At 36.0% G+C, this 21,012-nt stretch overlaps 1 protein-coding gene across 1 annotated transcript; it reads left to right on the forward strand.

Moving 5' to 3' along the window:
- The first annotated feature begins 14,372 nt into the window (after window positions 1-14,372).
- Window positions 14,373-20,016, forward strand: LOC127107005 (uncharacterized). The gene is made up of 13 exons (XM_051044294.1): window positions 14,373-14,686; window positions 14,767-14,813; window positions 14,897-14,967; window positions 15,087-15,200; window positions 15,282-15,457; window positions 15,558-15,646; window positions 16,598-16,715; window positions 16,828-16,901; window positions 17,017-17,064; window positions 17,467-17,635; window positions 17,725-17,841; window positions 19,208-19,294; window positions 19,583-20,016. The coding sequence occupies exons 1-13, from the start codon at window positions 14,603-14,605 to the stop codon at window positions 19,769-19,771; spliced, it is 1,383 nt and encodes a 460-aa protein (XP_050900251.1). The 5' UTR covers window positions 14,373-14,602; the 3' UTR covers window positions 19,772-20,016.
- Window positions 20,017-21,012: the final 996 nt, after the last annotated feature.

A 21,012-nucleotide genomic window follows, 5' to 3' on the forward strand; every position in this document is an offset into this window, starting at 1 on the left:
CAAATGGTAACATCTCATGCCAGTCTTTGTATGTTACCGTCATCTTTTGTATGATCTTCTTGATGTTCTTATTAGCAGCCTCTACGGCGCCATTCATCTTTGGCCGGTACGGAGAAGAGTTATGGTGTTTAATTTTGAACTGCATGCAGAGTTCAGTTTAGTACCATTATCAGTGATAACTCTCTCAGGAGACAGCAGGTTTCTCAAATGGATATTTGATAGAATCCATCTTAGAAATCAATAAAGTGGTATGATTCAACATATACTGTCTTAGTCGGCGAGCAGCCCAAGCCAAAGCGCAGCAAGCTTTCTCGAGCTGTGAGTACCTTGTTTCACAGTCGGTACCTTTTGCTAAGGCAGTGTATGACATGCTCTTTTCGACCAGACTCGTCATGTTGCCCCAGCACACCCTATTGAATTTTCTAACACGGTCAAATACATAGTTAGAGGTCTTCCTTCAACCGGTAGCATCAGAATTGGAGGTTCTCGGAGATACTTCTTGATTTTGTCAAAAGCTTCTTGGTATTCATCATTCCCTACCCTCTTGATTTTTTCTCAGTAATTTGAAGATGGGTTTGCAGGTAGCAGTCAAGTGTGGAGTGAATCGGGCACTGTACTTCGAGTGCCCCAAGAAACCTCTGACTTCTTTCTTGTCTATTTCAGTACCCAGATTTACAATTTCAATTGATTCCTCATGCGGCTGTATGGTCTTTTCTTCTTGTAGTACCAGTCTGGCAAGTTCTCCAGGGACTTCACAATCTTCCTCACTTCCATCCTCGGCTTGGTAGATCGGATTTTCAAAGTCATAATGAACAGTAGCAGAGTCATTACCAACAGGATCCAGAGTGGATATGGTTCGGCAAATTGTTACGTGAGTGTGTGCAAGAAAACATAGCTTGTTTGAAAAATGACGGGAAAGATAAAGAGCGCAATATTTGAATGCAAAAAGTCCATTGATCTATTGAATATGAATATGCTTATGAAAATGACAAAACCCTTGAAAAATTAGCTATTGTGCCTCGGGCATAGACACAATGCTTTAAAATGCTAAAATAGTAATAACAATTACTCCTGACTAAAGGAAATCGGGATAGTGTCTTCAGCCTTCCAATTATTGAGTCCGTCGCCAATTGTTGGGAAAATCCAGCTATCCAAGTCATAATCGTTATCAGTATCTTCCACAGCGTTGACAGTCTCGCCCTGATTAGGCTGAGGAGCAGTGATGACATTAGGAGTCTCCGGAGGATCAGAGGTAGTTGCCTGTATCTTTCCACTTCGAATTCCGCTTTCAACATGTTCACCAGTTAATATAAGTTCAGTGAAACCCGATGAGGAACTTCTCAATAGATGGCTGTAGAATGGGCCTGTCAGTGTGCTCATGAACATGTCCACCAATTCTCGATCAGTCATGGGGGGTTTGACTCTGCCAGCCAAATCTCTCCATTTTTGAGCATATTCTTTGAAGCTTTCTTTAGATCCCATGGTCATATTCTGTAACTGTAGCCGAGTAGGTGCCAATTCAGAATTATACTGGTAGTGCTTGTAGAAAGCTGTCGCTAAATCAGTCCAGGTGCGGATGTCAGAGCTCTCGAGCTGATAATACCATTCCAACTGTGTTCCAGACAGACTCTCTTGGAAGAAATGAATCCATAATTTCCTATCAGTGGTATATGGCTGAATCTTTCTCATATAAGCTCTCAGATGCATCTGAGGACAAGATGCCCCATCGTATATAGTGAAAGTGGGGATCTTGAATTTGCGAGGAATGACCACATCGGAGACCAGTCCCAAGCTTTCGAAATCCAAACCGGGCGCCTTCTGGCCTTCCATAGCTAGCATACGTTCTTCCAGCAACTTGTACTTATCGTCTCTTGGAGAGTACTATTCATTTTCATAATCTTCATCGTCATCCTCAGGGTTGGAGAAATCAACATTCTTTTCCTCTGAATCATTCTCCGCCCCCTCTTCTGGACCATTCGGGATTCCAAACTTGACTCCTGCGGCCTGTCCTTTACGCCTTCTTCCCGGGTTAATGAAACTCACAGCTTTTTTTGTCTTTCTTCTTTTCGAGCAAAAGAGCCTTCAGTTCCTCCTGCCCCTTGGATAAGCTTAGCATCATCTCCTTGAATTGAGCATTCTGAGTCTGGAGATCTTTGACAGTTTGTTCGAGATCCATTTTTCTGTTTGGAGGAAAACCGTGAGAACACTGATCCCTTTAGGACACCTGTTATGCAATGTTATGCTATGCAATGTATGAAATGTTTTCAAGGACTTTTGGAATTTAACTTTGCGTAAACCAACAAAAAAAGGAAACTTTTTTTTTTTATTTTTTATTTTTTTTTTACAAAATAGAGCAAAGTTAAATCCCTAAGTCCTTGAAATGGTTAGTACAATGTTATGATGGCATGATGATGTTATGTATGTTATGATGTTATGATGTTATGATGTTATGCTGTTATGATGTTATGCTGTTATGCAAGCATAGACATGTCACACAACAATCATTCCTAGGTTTTAAGGCTTGCATGAGTTCCATAGGTAAGTACCCTCCCCACTGAAGTTTGGTTGGTTCAACCTGTCCTAGAATAGTAACCGGGTTCTAGAAGGATCTCAAATCATCGACCTTTCTTTAAGTCCACTTCAGTGCAACACCAAGTGGTTGACCGGAGCTTCCCTAAAGTCCAATCTCAAAGAGTGTAGTATCGAGCATCAACCAACCTCAGTCGGAACCGAAGCCAGTTATCTCACTACTTTCTAATGGCTAGGATGAGTCAATTAGGGTTCTAAAGGTCTGGTTAATGCTCTGATGACACCACGCGGAAGTCAAATTTTTCCTCAAGTAACATGAGGAACATCAGGACAACCAAAGTGTCACATTAACCGTAGCCATCATTTTGACCATTCCAGTATACGCCGGATAGTCGCGATGATCTATTGCTACTTACCTAAGGTACACTAGATCCGGGTGTAGGATCTTTCACTCAGACAATCCCTTAAAACGAAAGAACAAATTAAAACATAAATGATTTTTGATTTTTTAAGGTGGACCTCTCTTTAGTGATTCCCCAGCAGAGTCGCCAGTTCTGTCATACGGTGAACTGGCCCTTATTTGGATTTGTAATCGCAATGTCGCGGTTAGCAAGAGTCGCCACCGACTTTTCTTTTATCCCTTAAGGAAAGGTGGAAAAGAACAGGAAAGACCTTAATTTTAAATTCTTAGGTTCGGGAGGTACTTTATACAAAGGGAAGGTATTAGCACCCTTTGTATCCATGGTTATCCATGGGCTCTTAATTGCTCAATCATTTATGTTTCCTTTGTTTGAAAAAGGTGGTTGAGAAATGTGTGAAAAATGTTTTGAAAATGAGAATTTAACTTTGTAATGATTCTTGCATGAATGTATACAAAGTGGTTATCTCGTTTTAATTTAGAAAATAGCTTAGAAAAATATAACTTGGCAATGATCCTAGTACGGATGTATGCTAAGTGGTGATTTTCCAAAAGAAGACGTTTGAAAGGTGTGGGGTGTGAAAAGCATTTTTTGTTATGAATGAGCAATTAAGGTTATACCTGTCCGAGGTCTTTCTGGGCATTTCCCATCCTTATGAGGGTAAAACTGTCCTTACTATTGAGAAGCAAGTAGTTTATCCTTGGGATGTATAAGGGTCATCGTAGGGTCATCGATAGGTCATTGAAGGCAACAGTTGTGAGGATACCTTAGCATTCGAAGGGACTACCATCATTTAACCGTAGGCTACACCGAAGAGTCATCGAGGGACAAAATGGTATTTTCGAAGGCAACATCCGAGGGACTATGATGATTTTACCGAAGGGTCTTTGCTAAGGATATCCCCATATTCGCGGGACATGACCGTAATATTGTAATCGTGGGGTAATAAAGAGAGGTCCGATATCATTTATTTAAAGTCCATGTTTTAGGTTCATTAGGTAATTATGGTGATACCGCATTAAATCGATACATTAAACTCAACATTACATTAAAAATTAATATAGTAAAATTAATTAGGCAATCAATATGGATCTTCACATTAAAGTGAAATGATTTAGGATCCCCCTCCATGAAGGCTTCCCATGCGTAAAGCGGAGTACCTAACCGGCTATTTCTTCGGAAGTATGCTAGCCTTTACACCATGAACACACGGATTAAAGCATAAAAAATACAATTGGAAATTGCATCATAAGATAAATATAGCAGCCAAGAATTTAGGCCAAATAATGCAGAATCATCATTAGGTAAACATGAAATAGGCAGCAAAAAGCAAAGCAGCCCCTGGCCCGGTCGCCTCTGCTTCGCCCAACGAAGGCTCAGCGAAGGCTCGCTGCGGGCTCGCCTAGCGATGAGCTAGCGAGCGGCCACGGGTTTGAGATTTGAGAACATTATGACCTCAACCTGTAGCATGGCTTATGGCATCTAACATACAATTATATGGTTCAGTTTCACAATAGGCAAACACATTTAACTTCTCATGCAAGACTTCAAAATGTTTATGAATTCAATTATAATCCACAAATTAAGAACATGAAGTGGTACCATATGCCAAGTGAAAATACAAAACGATATCACATGCCAATTAAGATATTAAAATGATACCACATGCAAAGTACGGACACCAAATGATAATCATATGCCAATTAATCATATGCCAATTAAGAAGCTAAAGCGAATAATAGTGAGGCTAACCTGTTTGCAAATTCAGTTGTAACCTTGAATTGGCGAGCCGGATTGAGTTGGACGGCGGTAGCTTCGGAATGAATAAACGGCCTTCAGGGTTTCCGCCTTCTGAATTCTTTGGATCAGCAGGGTTTCTGTGTTTCTCCCTCTGGATGCGTGTTTCCGTCCGTCTTCGTCCGTCTGTGTGTGTCTTTTTTTCGTGGCAGAAGAGCATGTATTTATAGTAGTGGCAATGGTGACCTAATGGGCTTGAAATGAGGTCCAAAATTTCCAATTTTCGCAAGCTTCGCTAGGCGAAGGAATTACTCGCCTAGCGAGCAAATTAGGTTTGGGCTTTTTCTGGACCTGACGCTTCGCTGGGCGAGTGGCATGCTGAGATACTCGCTAGGCGAAGGAGCTGCTCGCCTAGCGAGCAAGCTACTTTGGACCGCCTGTGGATTGGGCCTGTAGTGAGCTGGGCTTTTGTCCGTTTGGCATCAGTGCCTTGCGGAACAAGTCAGAGGGTCTTGGAAAATGCTTTGTAACACCAATGGGCAAATTTTGGGGTATGACACACTCAAAAGAAAAACTACCAAGTCTTTGGTAAATAGAAATTGACATGTGTGAAGACTGTATACTTGGAAAGTAGAAAAGAGTCAACTTTCATACAAGTGGAAGAACCCCAAAGAAAGAGAGGCTCGAGCTTGTTCACTCTGATGTTTGGGGTCCAATAACTGTCGCATTCGTTGGTGGAAAGAACCACTTCGTGACTTTTATCGATGATAACTCTAGGAAGGTATGGGTATACTTTCTGAAACATAAGTCTGATGTATTTGAGGCTTTCAAGAGATGGAAAGCTATGGTGGAAAATGAGACAAGATTGAAGATCAAAAAGCTCAAAACCGACAATGGTGGTGAATATGAAGACACCAGATTCAAGAGGTTATGTTTTGAGTATGGGATCATAATGTAGAGAACCGTACTAGGAACGCCTTAATATAATGGTGTAGCAAAGCGTATGAAGAGAACATTTACTGAGAGAGCTATAAGCTTATGTGTGCAGTCAAGCTTACTTAAGCAGTTTTAGGTAGAAGCAGTCAACATGACAGCTTACTTAATCAACTGAGGTCCATCGGTTCCATTGGAGCACAAAATACCTGAAGAGGTATGGGGCAGAAAAGAGGTAAAACTCTCACATCTTAGAGTTTTTCGGTTGTACATCATATGTTCACATTAGTGGTCAAGGTAGAAATAAACTTGATCCTAAATCAAAGAAGTGCACTTTCATTGGTTATGGTGAGGATGAGTTTGGCTACAAACTTTGGGATGATGAAAATAAAAAGATGATCTGCAGTAAAGATGTAATCTTAAATGAAAGAGTGATGTACAAGGACAAGCATAACACAACCACCAACAACTCAGAATTTAGTGAACCTGTGTATGCAGAGGTGGACGATGTCCTAGAAAGTCCCACTATTAAAAGTTCCCAGTTAGAGGGATCAACTAAGTTAAGTAACATACAACCGTCTGACACACCAAATCATCATACTCCTACTCCTGTATTGAGAAGGTATTATCGATCTCATGTTCTCAATAGGATATGCATGGATTATTTGTTGATGACAGATGGAGGTGAGCCTGAATTATGCAGAAGCATGTCAGACCACAAATGCTAGTAATTGGGAGCTTGCAATGAAAGACGAGATGAAGTCTTTGATTTCCAATCAAACATGGGAACTAGCTAAGTTACCTATGGGAAAGAAGGCACTTCACAACAACTGGGTGTATCGAGTAAAAGAGGACCATGATGGCCCCAAGAGATACAAGGCTCGACTAGTGGTAAAAGGATTCCATCAAAAGGAAGGAATTGACTACAATGAAATTTTTGCTCCGATTGTGAAACACAATACTATCAGGTCAGTGTTAAGTATTATTGCTAGTGAGGATCTCTATCTTGAGCAATTGGATATGAAGACTGCATTTCTTCATGGAGACTTATTTGAGGAGATATACATGCACCAACTTGAAGGATTCTCAGAAGAGGGGAAAGAGAATATGGTGTGTAGGATAAAGAAGAGCTTGTATGGTCTGAAACAAGCTCCAAGGCAGTGGTATATAAAGTTTGAAAGCTTCATGTATAAGGAAGGTTTCCAAAAGTGCAATGCCGACCACTGTTGTTTCTTCAAGAGATATCATTAAAGTTATATCATTTTATTACTTTATGTCGATGATATGTTAGTAGCAGGTCCATATATTGGTGAAGCCAGAAACTTGAAGATGCAATTGTCAAAATAATTTGACATGAAGGACTTGGGTCCTGCAAGAAAGATTCTCGGTAAGCAAATCACGAGAGATAAGCAAAAAGGAGTTTTGCAGTTATCTCAAGCAGAGTACATCAACCGTGTTTTGCAAAGGTTCAACATGGGCAATGCCAAACCGGTTAGCACACCTTTGGTAAGTCATTTTTTCCTATCCAAGAACCAGTCTCCTCATATGGAGTAAGAAAGAGAATCCATTGCTAACATTCCATATGCTTCAGCCATTGGAAGTTTGACATACACAATGGTTTATACGAGGCCAGACATTGGTCATGCAGTGGGAGTTGTTAGCAGGTTTATGTCAAATCTAGGCAAAGCTCATTGGGAAGATGTGAAATGGATTTTGAGGTATCTACGAGGCACTAAAGATAAATGTTTGTGCTTTAGTAAAGATGAATTAAAAGTACAGGGCTATGTAGATGCAGCCTTTCCTGGTGAAGTTGATCACCGAAGAAGTACCACCAGTTACATATTTATTGTTGGTACTACAACTGTTAGTTGGATGTCGAGGATACAAAAGATCATTGATCTATCCACTACAGAGGCTGAGTATGTAGCAGTAACAGAAGCTAGCAAAGAGTTGATATGGCTTCATGGATTGTTAACAGAGTTGGGTTTTACTCAGGAGAAAAATGTTTTGTATAATGATAGTCAGAGTGCGATACATCTAGCAAAGAATTCAGCATTTAATTCAAGAATAAAACACATTGGTCTTCGTTATTATTTCATCAGATTTCTGCTTGAGGATGAGATACTAACTTTGAGGAAGATTCTCGGAAGTAAGAACCCAACAGACATGTTGACAAAGGTGGTGACTATTGATAAATTAAAGTATTGCTTAACTTCAGTTGGCCTGCTAGAATAACATACCGGAGAAGGCTGTTGCATGATCGAGGTGTGAAGACCGACTGAAGTCAATCTTCAAGTGAGAGATTGTTGGTCAAAATAGATGAGAAAAAGAAGGAGAACTAAAAAAAATAGAAATAAGAAAAGCATACCGAAATTGAAGGAGGAAATACATGGAGAGAGAAAGAGAAAAACTCTCGGTAGATTTTAACCATTCATTTATTTTTTATGTTAGCTATAAAAGTCATGCCATGTTTCATTCATTATATACAACAACAAGAAAAACACAACCAACGAGTTACAAAGAGAAGAAAAATTCCAGTATAGGAATTTTGTGAGAAATATTTAGAGAGAAATATTTCTTTGGATGTAATTGGGTTGTGGGTTCTGTGAAAGATTAGTTGTCATAAACACTTTGTAAATTTTATTATTATTAATTTTAATGTGCTTCCGCGTTATTTTATTCTTCCACAAAATCTGATAATATGAGAAAATCTTGCGTAGTTTCCTAACATGTTAATTATAATTACAGGAATATTTGATATTTATTCGCTTAACTAGAGAAAAATATTTATCTTATTTATCTTAACTTAACAAAAAAAATGATTTTATTTGTTGTTATACAAACAATTGTTTGCATTAAATTAAATTACATGGTTTAAAAAATTAATGCACCAAGTCATCATCTCATCGGTAGCAACGAAAACTATATCTTAAATTTTTTTATATATTTTTGCTTGAGTGGTGTAGGTAAGGTTATATTGGGAAAACCATGTATTTCACCTTTACAAGTTAATTTTGTATCAAATTGGATTATGTTTCAGGTTAAATTGGATGGAAACAACACTCAACACCTCTTCAATGACTGATTTTACTATCATAAAAACTTTTGAGCTTAGTATTTGTCCTCTTAGAGCCCATAACATAAAATAAATTTTGTTGGACTCCCCCTAATCAAGGATGGCTCAAGAACAATTGTGATGGACGTTCAACTCTAATACAAATGTTGAAGGTTGTGGTGGTATCTTTAGGAATAGGATAAATGATTTTCTTTTAGCTTTTGTAGAAAATCTTTTGACTGGGTCCTCTATATATCCTTAATTCTCCATTGTTTTGAAATCCATTGAAATAGCTAAAAATTATGGTTCGCTCAAGCTTTGGATAAAAACGGATTGCATAATGGTTGTCAAAGCTTTCTCCAACCCCCTTTTGATCCCTTTGAGATTGAGAAACATGTGGCTTACGTGCTTGGATCCATCTAATAACACTAACATCATGATCACTAACATATATAGGGAAGGGAATTCTTGTTCTAGAGAATTGGTTGAGTTCCTTTTGCATAGCCATAATCCATTATGTGTCTAGAAGTGCTTCATCAATTAATTTAGGCTCTATCAAAGACACCAAACTCATAAGAGTCTCTTCAGAAGGTTTGAATGAAGATCTGGTTCTAACGAGTTTAGATTTGCCTTCTAGAATCAATTCTTCAGAATGTGAAGATCTCTGTCTGTGCCTTCTCAGAGGAGTATGAGCTTCAACAAGTTCTGGTTGAGGAGCTTCAGATTATTTTGCTTCAACTTCTTTGACTTATGAAGTCTTTCCTTCAGAACCTAAATAAGTGATCTCCATATCTGCAAATTTCTCAACTAGCTTTGACTTTTCAGAGTCAATCTTATCATCAAATTTGACATGTATTGATTATTCAACAATTTGTGTCTTAGTGTTGTATACTCTATAACCTTTTGAACATTCAAAGTATCCTAACATGATAAACTTATGTGCCTTAGAATCAAACTTGCTCAGATTCTCCTTAGTGTTCAAAATAAAACAAGAACATCCAAAAGGATGAAAATATGAAATGTTGGGCTTCAGATTCTTCCACAATTCATAAGGAGTCTTACCTAGAATAGGTCTTATAGAGATCATGTTCTGAATATAACACGTTGTGTTAACTACCTCTACCTAAAAGTGCTTAGCCATATTAGTCTCGTTGATCATGGTTCTTGCCATCTTTTGCAGAGTCCTATTCTTCCTCTCTACAACTCCATTTTGTTATGGAGTTCTAGGGCATGAGAAATAACGGGAAATGCCATTAGCTTCAAAGATTTTTTCAAAATCTTTGTTTTCATATTCTCCACCATGATCACTTCTGACTTTTATAATTTTGAGATCCTTCTCATTTTGCACTTGGGAGTAGAAGGTAGAAAACACAAAATGTGACTCATCCTTGTGTCTGAGAAATTTCACCCATGTCCATTAGTTGTAGTCATCAATAATGACTAGTCCATACTTTTTTACTATTGACAAAGACAATTTTCACTGGTCCAAACAAGTCAGTATGAAGAAGCTCTTATGATCTAGAGGTTGAAACAACATTTTTAGCCTTGAAAGAAGTTTTAGAAAACATACCTTTCAGACATGCTTCACAAAGAGCATCTGAAACAAACTTCAGATTTGGCATGCCTCTAACTAGATTAAGCTTATTTAACTGGGAAATTCCCATCATGCTAACATGGCCTAATCGTCTATGCCACATCCATTGCTCTTCATTTACATACATAAGACATTTTACATTTTGATTCTTCAAATAAAAAAGTCTTATCTTATAAATTTTGTTCTTCCTCTTTCCATTGAAAAGAACTGAGCCATCCTTTTGACTAACAACTTTACAAGACGTTTGATTGAAAATAAGGTTATAACCATTGTCACTTAACTGACTTATAGACAAGAGATTATGCATTAATACTTCAACTAGCATAAAATTAGTAATGGAAGAGAGTGTATCGTTACCTACTATTTCAGAGCCAATGATCTTCCCTTTATGATCACCTCCGAAACCGACGATGCCTCCATGCTTAAGTTAAAGGCTTTGGAACATATTCCTTCTTCCCGTCATGTGCCGCGAGCATCCAGAGTCCAGGTACCATGAATAGTCTCTCAACTCCGCTGCTAAGGATATATAAAACATATATTATCTTATCCTTAGGTACCCACATCTTTCTAAGTCCTTTGGAGTTAGTCTTTTCAGAGTTCTTAACAAACTTGGGTTTTTGTGCAGGGTATCTATACATGAATGCATGATTGAAACGAGAATGAGGTTTCACTTTAGCCTTAGATTTAGAAATAATTCTACCTTTAGGAATAACTCCATTTTATTTCCCAGAAAGGAAAAAATGGGATTGAAGAGTATTGGGCTTATCATCTTTTTCAGAATCAGATTCATCATCAAAATCATAGTCAATACCCCTTGTTCTGTTTATGCTAACGCCGTAAATCATGGAAGCCATTAAGCTTCTATTAAGGCTTATAGCAAAAAAATTCTGGAAAGATTCATCATATTTCTTGATGATATCACTAGAACCTTTATAGGATTTTGAAAGAATTTTCTTTTCATGTTTGAGACTCTTACTTTGAGGCACAAATTTTTTGTTTTTCAAAATGAGATTTTCTTCACTCAAACTTGAAAAGTCTTTCTGAAGCTTATAATAAGCTTATGATTCAGATACATCTGATAATTTTCCAAAACTTATGATAAAATAGATTCAAGCTCAGAACGAGAAAGTTCAGAAAATACCTCTTCAGAATCTGACTCAGATTCTGATTCTGGTTGAATGGTTTCTGCAGGAGCTTCTGTGCAACCCATCAGTGCCACGTTTTCCTGTTTTTCCTCAGAATCATCTTCTGAAGACTTTGAATCGTCTCATGTAGCCATCAGACCCTTCTTCTTTCCTCTGAAGTTCTTCTTAGGCCTGCCTTTCTTTAACTTTGGGCATTCATTCTTGAAGTGGCTAGGCTCCTTGCACTCAAAGCACACGAGTTCTTTGCTAGCTCCGGCCTTATTGGATCCAGAAGTGGACTCAGAAGGATCACCTGTCCTTTTTTGTCCTCTAAATTTGCCTTTCCTTTTCTTCCAGAGTTGATTAATGCGTATGAACAGAAAAAACAATTCATCTTCTTCTTCTGATTCCTCTTCAGACTCTTCATCAGTTTCTGCTTAAAGAGCTTTTGTCTTATCATATATTCCTGAAGACTTCAGAGTAACATATTTTCTCTTTCTCTCAGACTTATCTTCCTCGAGCTCAATCTCATGACTTCTTAAAGAACAAACCAATTCTTCAAGAGAAGTGTTGTTTAGATCCTTTGATAACTTCAAAGCAGTTACCTTAGGTCTCTAACACTTAGGTAGACTCTTGGTGATCTTCTTAACATTATAAACAATAGAATGCTCCTTGTACATAACCTTAAGTCTTACAACAAGAGTTTGAAACATTGAGAACATAGTTTCCTTGTCCTCCATCTTGAACACTTCATATTTTTGAATCAAGGCAAGAGCCTTGGTTTCTTTAACTTGTGCGTTCCCTTCATCTGTCATCCTCAAAGAATCAAATATAGATTTAGCAGTATCTTTGTTGGTGATCTTTTCATACTCAGTGTATGAAATAACATTTAGCAAAATGGTTATTGCTTTGTGATGATTCTTATAATCTTTCTTCTATTGATTTGTCACCACTCTTCTTTCAACTTTATTTCCAATTACATCTACTGGGTGTTCATAGCCATAAACTACCATATCCCATAGATCAACATAGTGACCTAGAAAAAAGCAATTTATTCTATCCTTCCAATAGTCAAATCTATCTCCGTCAAAAACATGACGTTTATTATTGTAATGATCTCTATCATTTGTTTAAGCAACTGGTGGTGGAAGGGCAGCCATTGTGTTTCACACTGGATCTTTATCTGACACTGTGAAGTGTTTGATATCTTATCAAGACCAGAACTGGAACTCTGATGTCAATTGAAGGTGGCAAGAAACACAAGAAAGGGGGGGGGGGGGGGGGGGGGGGGGGGGTTGAATTGGGTTTCTAAAAACAAAAGTTTTTTAAAAACCAACTCAATCAAACAATAACACAAACAAGAGAAATAACAAAGTTATTTTTATACTGGTTCGTTGCTAACGAAGCTACCTCCAGTGTACCATAGCAAGATGATTTTTCCTTCTTAACAAGGACTTAATCCACTATAACCGAAAATGATTACAGACACCACAAAGACAACTCGTCTTTGTCTTCTTGAGTTTATCTGACTAAAATCTAGTCACTCAAGGAAACCACTCAAACAACTTTGAGATTTACAAGTTTGTGTTTACAAGTATTGCTTCTAAGAAAGCAGATTAACACAATTTAGATACAATGAATCTTTTCACACAATAACGAGCAACAACTATATAAAGAAAATATATACTTTAGAAAAGAGCGTGTGTATGTTCAATAGTGTGAGCGTTAGCATTGTAAATTAGCAACCTCTTTCAATTTTCCAAGTCTCCTTTATGTAGGCAGTTAAAAGATCTGTTGGATGGTAGAATTGAAATAACAAAATACAATTATCTCTTTGTAAAACTGTTTTCATATAGGAGACAAAATGGTACATTAGTATTGTCCTTAGCCCACAAAATCTTCGTCGAGTAAGTAGTTGCTAGGCTCTAAGCACTTAGAGAATATGGGATAATGGTTTCAGCAATTTTCAAAGCCATAGCAACATGGCAAAACGTGGAATGAAGAGTTGCATGCATTCAAGTGACGTATCAGTTCATGTAGCATTAGAACTGTTGAAGACATTTATTCCTAGGTAGTATTTATAGCAGACTCATGTATTGTAGCAAAAAGGTTCATAAGTTTTCACATAAAATTCTCTATAGAACTGGAGTACCTAAGGTAGAGAGCAAAATCATTTGTGAGAAATTATGTGAGTCTGCGTCCTTTTTTTATTTTTGTACTTTTATGTTTCCTTAATTGAAACATTTTTATCTTTCTTGTCATTTACTATATTTCATTTTATTTTATTTATTTCAAGTTTCTTTTATTTTAATTTAAACTTTATTTTATTTAAAGTCTTTTCACGCATTGTCTGCAACCAGACATTCATAGTTACGTCTTATACATACGTCACATTAACTTTTTTCGCACAAAACTGATCCTGAGATTTTTCGAATTAATCTCAAAGATTTTCAAACTTGTGATTATTTGCTAAAAACCCATGCGAACATATGATTTGCTAAGAGTTTATGAGTGAAAACTGTTGAAACTAATGTTGATTTCAATGTAGTTGATTCCATTAATGTAGTGAAGTGTATTTATAATTGTTGACATGCGAACATATGATTCCATTAATGTCGATCCCTTATATTAATTATTTTTAATAATATATCTTTAAACTTAAATTTTGAATTTATCAAAACAAGTTTGAGTTTATCTTAACAAATTTGTATTTTGAAAAACAAACTTGAGTTTCTCATAAGCAACTCATTTTTTTAATAAAAAAATTTAAGTTTATCAAAAATCTTTTTCGTAGTTAAAAATTTAAAAGATTTCCATTAAACTAATTTAAAATTTTTAAAATATAAATATATTTTAAATTTTTTTAAATGTTGAATTCCAAAATTTTAGCCTTTGAATTTATTAAAATATATTTGAATTAAAATATTCGAAATCAAGTTGGTATTAGAATTATTAATTTTTAAATTAATTTTCTATGTGAATGTGTGTGCTAACTGCTAGGGTTTAGTTAATTCACAAAACCAGCAACCCAACCAACCCGATTCACTGTAACCCTATTTTCTCGTACCCAAGTTCAACACATCGACTCAGTGAGTAAAAGCACTTCTCAGAATCAATTCTCTGCTAACTGCTTTTTTTTCACTTCTCAGAATCGATTCAGTGAGTGAAAGCAGTTTCGGAATCAATTCTGTGGAGGAATTGATAAGAGAGAATGAAACTCGACGTCGACGTTTTGAGATATCTCTCCAAAGATGATTTTAGGGTTCTCACTGCTGTTGAATTGGGAATGAGAAACGTAAGTGCTTCTCTCTATTTCAATTCCAATTCCAATCTATAACGTGCTTTGCTTTTCTAACATCGTTTCATTTGATTCAGCATGAAATTGTACCTACTGAACTCATTGACCGAATTGCTCGTCTCAAGTATGCTTTTTTACATTCAACCTATCTTATAATTATAGCTATTATCGTTGAATTTTGTTTTTGATGTTTAATGTGATTTATAGGCATGGAGGAACCTACAAGGTTTTGAAAAACTTGCTTAAGAATAAATTGTTGCATCACGACTCTTCTAAATGTTGGTACCTTCTAATCAATGTTTAAATTATTAAACATTATAAATATTAGTGACAGAAAAAATATATGCAAGTTTATTTCAATGACAATCTGATATGTGAAAGCTTAAATTCCTTTTAGATGATGGGTTCCGGCTTACCTACCTTGGTTATGATTTTCTTGCCATCAAAACGTTGGTGAATAAAGGAGTGTTTGTCTCTGTTGGTCGCCAGATTGGTGTTGGAAAGGAATCCGGTACTTATTTTAAAGTTTTAATATCGTTCTGTGTGACATTTCAATGGTATTCTCCTAATTGTGGAATTTGTGATGTGCTAGATATATTTGAAGTTGCTCAGGAAGATGGAACAGTTCTAGCAATGAAGTTACATAGGCTTGGTAGAGTCTCTTTTAGAGCTGTCAAATCTAAGCGTGATTACTTGAGACATCGTAGTAGTTTTAATTGGCTCTATTTGTCTCGCCTTGCTGCACTTAAAGAATATGCTTTCATGAAGGTTTTGCTTTTCCTGTCCACTCCCTTTGTTTTTTCATCTAGCTATATTCTAGAATTGTTTTTTGCTTGATTTTTTAGTGACATGTCCTTTGCTTGAGCAGGCTTTGGAAACACATGGTTTTCCCGTTCCAAATGCTCTAGAACATAATCGACATTGTGTGATCATGTCACTCGTCCAAGGTTATCCTCTGTAAGTGCCCTTTTCTCATTTTGTTTTAATGATAAAATTCGTTTCGGGTCACATTCAAGTTAAATCCATCTCCTGATTTACTGAACAATAGTATTTAGTTAACTCTGATGGTGTTGGATATTCTGGTTGTACAATTGCTAAGCAGTAAGTACTCTTAGGGAATTTATTTGTTGTGACCTGCAGAATTGTGTAAGTATAACATTTGATGGTCTATGAGTTGGTATTACATCTGTACCAGGATATGCCTGAGATATGACCATTTGATCCTTGCTTTTACATCTTGTTTATATAGAATATCTAGCATTCCTTAAGTAAGTTAGTTGTTTAATGACTATCACAGTCCTAAACCCTTGGATGCACGAGATTTAGTTGCGAAATTGCATGTAGTCACTGTTGTGGTTTATATTGTATTGGTACATCATCTCTGAACATAGTCACTGCCAGTTTCTTTCTTTTTGGATTATTTCGTGGATCAGGATAAGTCTAATACAAATTTCTTATGTAATACCACAAAATTTTTAATTCTAGGTACTATTTGCTTTTCAGAACTAGTTGTAGTAGTAGTAGTTGCCACTAAACTATCTTTGCTAAGGAAGGAGGAAATATAAATAATATAGTTTTGAATTGGGGTTTATGGTTTGATATAAAAGACTAACTACTAATTCTCTCAACTGTTAATCTTAGTTAAATAAAACTAATCATGATAACTACTGGACTTCTAATCCTAATTAAATTATGAAATATATTCTAAAATCTAAAGAAACACGCCAAAGAGAGTAATAGATATTTTAAATTACTCTAAGGATAGAGTTCAAATATAATGAGATGTTTCATATACTTTAATTTAACAATCTTTTGTTTTTAAGCTGGATTTTTGGTATGGACTTTAAAGTTTAATATTTGTGCCATTACACCCCCTCCACATATTTACACTTGTTTCTGCAAATGCAGTGTTCAGGTGAAGCAATTACAAAATCCAGATACAGTTTTCGAGACAATTATTGGTATAGTTATTCGGCTAGCAGAGCATGGTCTCATTCATTGTGATTTCAATGAATTTAACATCATGGTATGCTTGAATAACGTATTCTGACTTGTCAGTATTTTAGTTAAATAGAATACTGAATATTTTTCATTATATATTGTTTCTCTGGCTTACAATCTTGCTTCGTTCACTGTAGATTGACGATGAAGAAAAAATTACCGTGATTGATTTTCCGCAAATGGTGTCTGTGTCGCACCGTAATGCAAAGATGTAAGACTCTCTTCCTTGTATGGGATTGCATCTCTCTGAATTCTTATTTTTCAAGATGTTCAACTGATATATGTTCCTTTAGGCCTTAACTGCTTATTATTTTTCCTTGTTTCAGGTACTTCGATCGAGATGTTGAATGTATCTTTAAGTTTTTCAGAAAGAGGTTTGTAGTTACTTTGACATTAGGTGTTTGTGAATTTCACTGCGTGGTTTTTAGGAAATGGGGAGGGATGTTGCATTTAAAATATTATTAAATATGGGGCAGTAAATTAAAAGTAGAGCATATTCTTGTTTCCTTGCCTTTTCATGCTTCTTAATCTGATCCTGATTTTCTATTTGGCATCTCTGGTGCTTATAAGTTTGGTTTTTAACTGATATTAGTGTTCATATTTATTGTCATTTGCTTTTAGAACGTACTACTACTATTACTGTACACTATTAGTATTTGCATCTCTTGATTGAATGTTTAATTTATCTTTTGCTTAGCTTATTGAAAGATTTTGGATCTTGTCTGTGGCTGCTCAACCAGTTGTCTTCATAATTAGTCCCTTTTTTTCTGTTTTAGGTTCAATTTGTCTTTTCAAGAAAACAAAGATGATAATGACGATTCAGATGAAGGGAGAGACGAAGCTGGTAACCTCTGTTTTTCAGAAATAGACAGAAGCGCTGGTTTTCTAGATAAGGAACTTGCTGCTAGTGGCTTTAGTAGAAAAGATGAGGAAGTTATTCAGAGGGTATGCTGGTTTTCTAGATAATGCATTGTGTGTGACACATTTATCTTATTTTTTCATTTTGCCTCAAAGCTCTTCAAATATATCTGCAGTTTATTGAAGGTGAGGTGGAAGGTGATACAGATTCTGATAGTGAAGATGGTGATTCGGTGAGAAACCTGAATGAAGCAGACGATTTAAATGTTGATTCAATAAATTTATTGGACCAGGTAATATATCCATTAGCTTTTGTTGTCATAAAAGATGTACAGGCTTTGGGAAATGGTGTACGCTATCTGTTTTTTTTGATAGAATTAGTTAGGAGTGACGTATATGTAATGAGAGATAAGACAATAGTTTCTCAACAAGATAAAAACAAATAGCCTGCCTTTCTGAAAACTGCTGATGCCCTTGATTCTAATATGACACGATTTAATTTTTTTTATTGAAAAATAAATTAACTAACAAAAGGAAGTAGTCCAAACTCATTTGCATGACAACAAACATAAGAGAGGACACTCTCCAAATCAAGGTTGTCAAGATTGAGATCTTGCATAAGATTGGGAGAGGGTAGTAAGATAGTAAAATATAAGATTGTAACTAAGATCAGAAGATTTTACCCAATTGTTTTTGAAAGATCAAGAGGGGGTAGCAAGATTGTAACAAAAATCACAAGGTCCTACTGAAAAAAATTATACCAATTATTTGAACTATTTTTACACAATGTTTTGGTAGGCAAGTGTATTTGGGGGGAATAACCCTCTTTCATATTCTTTACACATGTATTATTGTGTTTTTATAATTTACTACCATTTTCTGCAGTAAACATTTGTTAGACATTAGGGACATATTTGGCCGTTACTTGGTTTACCATGAGCCCATTGTTTATAACAAACCCTACAACTGAGATGTTATCCTAAATCTAAAACTTCATCATTTCAAAGGCGTGCATTCCCTGCCACCAAATCGTGATTGTTGTGCCTTTGCATCGTGTCATCCTTCTCGGCTTGAAAACAGCCGGATCTCACAAAATCAACGATGTCACAAGGTTGTGATTTTGCAGCGATATTGCTACAATACTCGATTATACTTGAAATCTGGACGGATCGTTGGGGGTGGGTTAGGTCGTAAAAACTTAAGATGTTATGGTCTATATTGAGATCTTGACAACCATGCCTCAAATATCACTTCCAACTCCAAGGCAAAACTAGGATAAAAGTGCAGCCCTAGTGATATCCTCATTTGAGAAACTAGACCCATTCCGGTGAAAGAAGTATGACATGGCATAATTAATAGGATACCAGTACTGGAGAACTTGGGAAGGATATCAACTTGCTTTCTGGGTTTTATGAGGATGAATTAAGTTTTCATTGCTCTGAATGTGAGATTAAGTGTGGGAGCTGTTGTGATATTCTAAATGAAGCGTGGGATGTTAGTTTGAATGTCTGGTGGCAGTTTTCTAAGATTTGTTTTTTGTTCACTAATTGACTACTCTGCATGTACAGCCTTCCTCAATTTTTTCAGCTTATTTCACTAGTTATGCAATTCCAGAGTTTACAATTCTTATTGAAGGATTCTTAATGAAACCATGTTTAGGATGAGGGACATGAAAGTCATGGAAAAGAGGAGAGCATTGAAGCAGGTGAAAGTAGTGGTTCTGAAAAGGAAGAGGCCAACGACACAGTAAGCTAATTTCTATTATTTTTATTAGGTGATTATTTCAGTGGTTTGCCCATCCTCTTCATGATGATTTTTTTTTTGGAAATAGCAAATGTCTTCCTTGTTAACAAGGAATTCTGTAAATATCCCAGAAGTTCTAACATGCAATGAGAATTGATTTGATTCAATTTTCTGTCAAGATCGAATGAATGAATTTTTATTGAAAGTAAAACTAATATTATTCTAATTTATAGAAACCTTGTTAATCTAGCCTTTACATGAAAACCATAATGGTATTAATTTGATTTGCAGGAGGAAAACAATGATAATGCAGTGGAAGTTGAAGCTGAACTCACAAAGAGCTTAAGCAAGCAAAGACAACGTGCCATAGCATCATCTCATAGAGGACGAAAGACACTTGCATCCAGGAATTCTTACAAAGACAAGGGTGGTAGGTCATCTCACAGTTCTAAGGTTCAAATGCAAATGAGCAGCTGGTGAGACATACGGGAAGAGGAAACCCATGTGATTGACCTCATGTCATTCGAAAATGTTGAAGTGAACTATAAAATACCGAATATATGTGCCATCTATTAGAAGGACTAAATTATCTGTTTAAAATTCAAATATCTATATAGACTATGGTTGCGAGTTAGAAAAACTGCATTGTTTCTGTTTTGAGTTGTCTTTCTTCCTGTAGAGAGAATACTTACATTTTTTTTGAATGAAAATTTTGCCTTCCTATATATTCTGCTGTTCTTGCATGCATGGTAATTTGTTTAGACTTTGGAAGCAGGTACTATCAGTTATCTCTGCTGTGCTGTCTATACCTGTCAGGCACATAAGCATAGTGTTTTATCCTAGCGTTAAATTGTTCCTCCGAACCTTCTCCAGGTTTGGCCTAAGGCCCTTGAGAAGCTTTGTACATGAGATGATTCCCTTTTTTTGAGCCCAGCTGAACAGGTGAAACATGACTGATGCATGTATAAACACTTCATTTTAAACTGAGATTTTACAGAATCAATTTTCAAACAATCTTATGCAAAATGTTAATTCAAATGCATAGCTTTTGACAAATGTAACTTTAGATGAACTTGATTTTATACAAATGATTTAGCAAAATAGTCTTTAGAATAAGTGATAAAGCTTTACGTTTTTGGTTCAAAAGTTATTGTCATGTATAGTAAAAAAATTCAGCCAACACTTTCTTTTATTTGAAGAGGATTTCTTAATGCGTTTGGACGCATTAATTTCTGAATGAAAGTTGAAATATTTTGGTGATATATCTTAATAACAATTTAAAACATTAAATACATTGTGCTCAGAAACCATTTATATTTGAATTGTATCGGAGATGCATCTTTGTGAATATTTCGAAGATACATTTCTAATACGTTTCAGAACAGGTATGTCATGTTATATGTTGTTAATCTTTGTTCAGATGAAGATTTAAAATATACCATACAATCGAAGATAAAAAATAGACGTACGTAATTTCAGATGGACCAAAAATGCCATACAAAAATAAAATACCAATAAATATAAAAAATGTCGTACAATCGATATCAATAAAGTAGTAAGACCGTCAAAATAAAATACATACCATAATATTACTACTTTATAATAAGAGACTACTGTGTGTGTTTGACAACCTCTCCTCTACCTCCCATGCCTTCTCTGTCAGTTTGGCCTCCTCGACCATCAATCCCACTCGTCCCCAACGTTGTCTCCGGCACTTCAAT

Source organism: Lathyrus oleraceus, chromosome 7 (assembly GCF_024323335.1).
Source record: "Lathyrus oleraceus cultivar Zhongwan6 chromosome 7, CAAS_Psat_ZW6_1.0, whole genome shotgun sequence".
Classification (NCBI taxonomy): domain Eukaryota; kingdom Viridiplantae; phylum Streptophyta; class Magnoliopsida; order Fabales; family Fabaceae; genus Lathyrus; species Lathyrus oleraceus.

What these genes read in the sequence shown, in the direction of transcription:
- LOC127107005 (XM_051044294.1), top strand. Translation starts at nt 14,603, where the DNA reads ATGAAACTCGACGTCGACGTTTTGAGATATCTCTCCAAAGATGATTTT. An exon ending in CTCGTCCAAGGTTATCCTCT is followed by an intron (nt 15,647 to 16,597) that starts GTAAGTGCCCTT and finishes CTGCAAATGCAG; the next exon opens with TGTTCAGGTGAAGCAATTAC. An exon ending in ATGAGGAAGTTATTCAGAGG is followed by an intron (nt 17,636 to 17,724) that starts GTATGCTGGTTT and finishes ATATATCTGCAG; the next exon opens with TTTATTGAAGGTGAGGTGGA.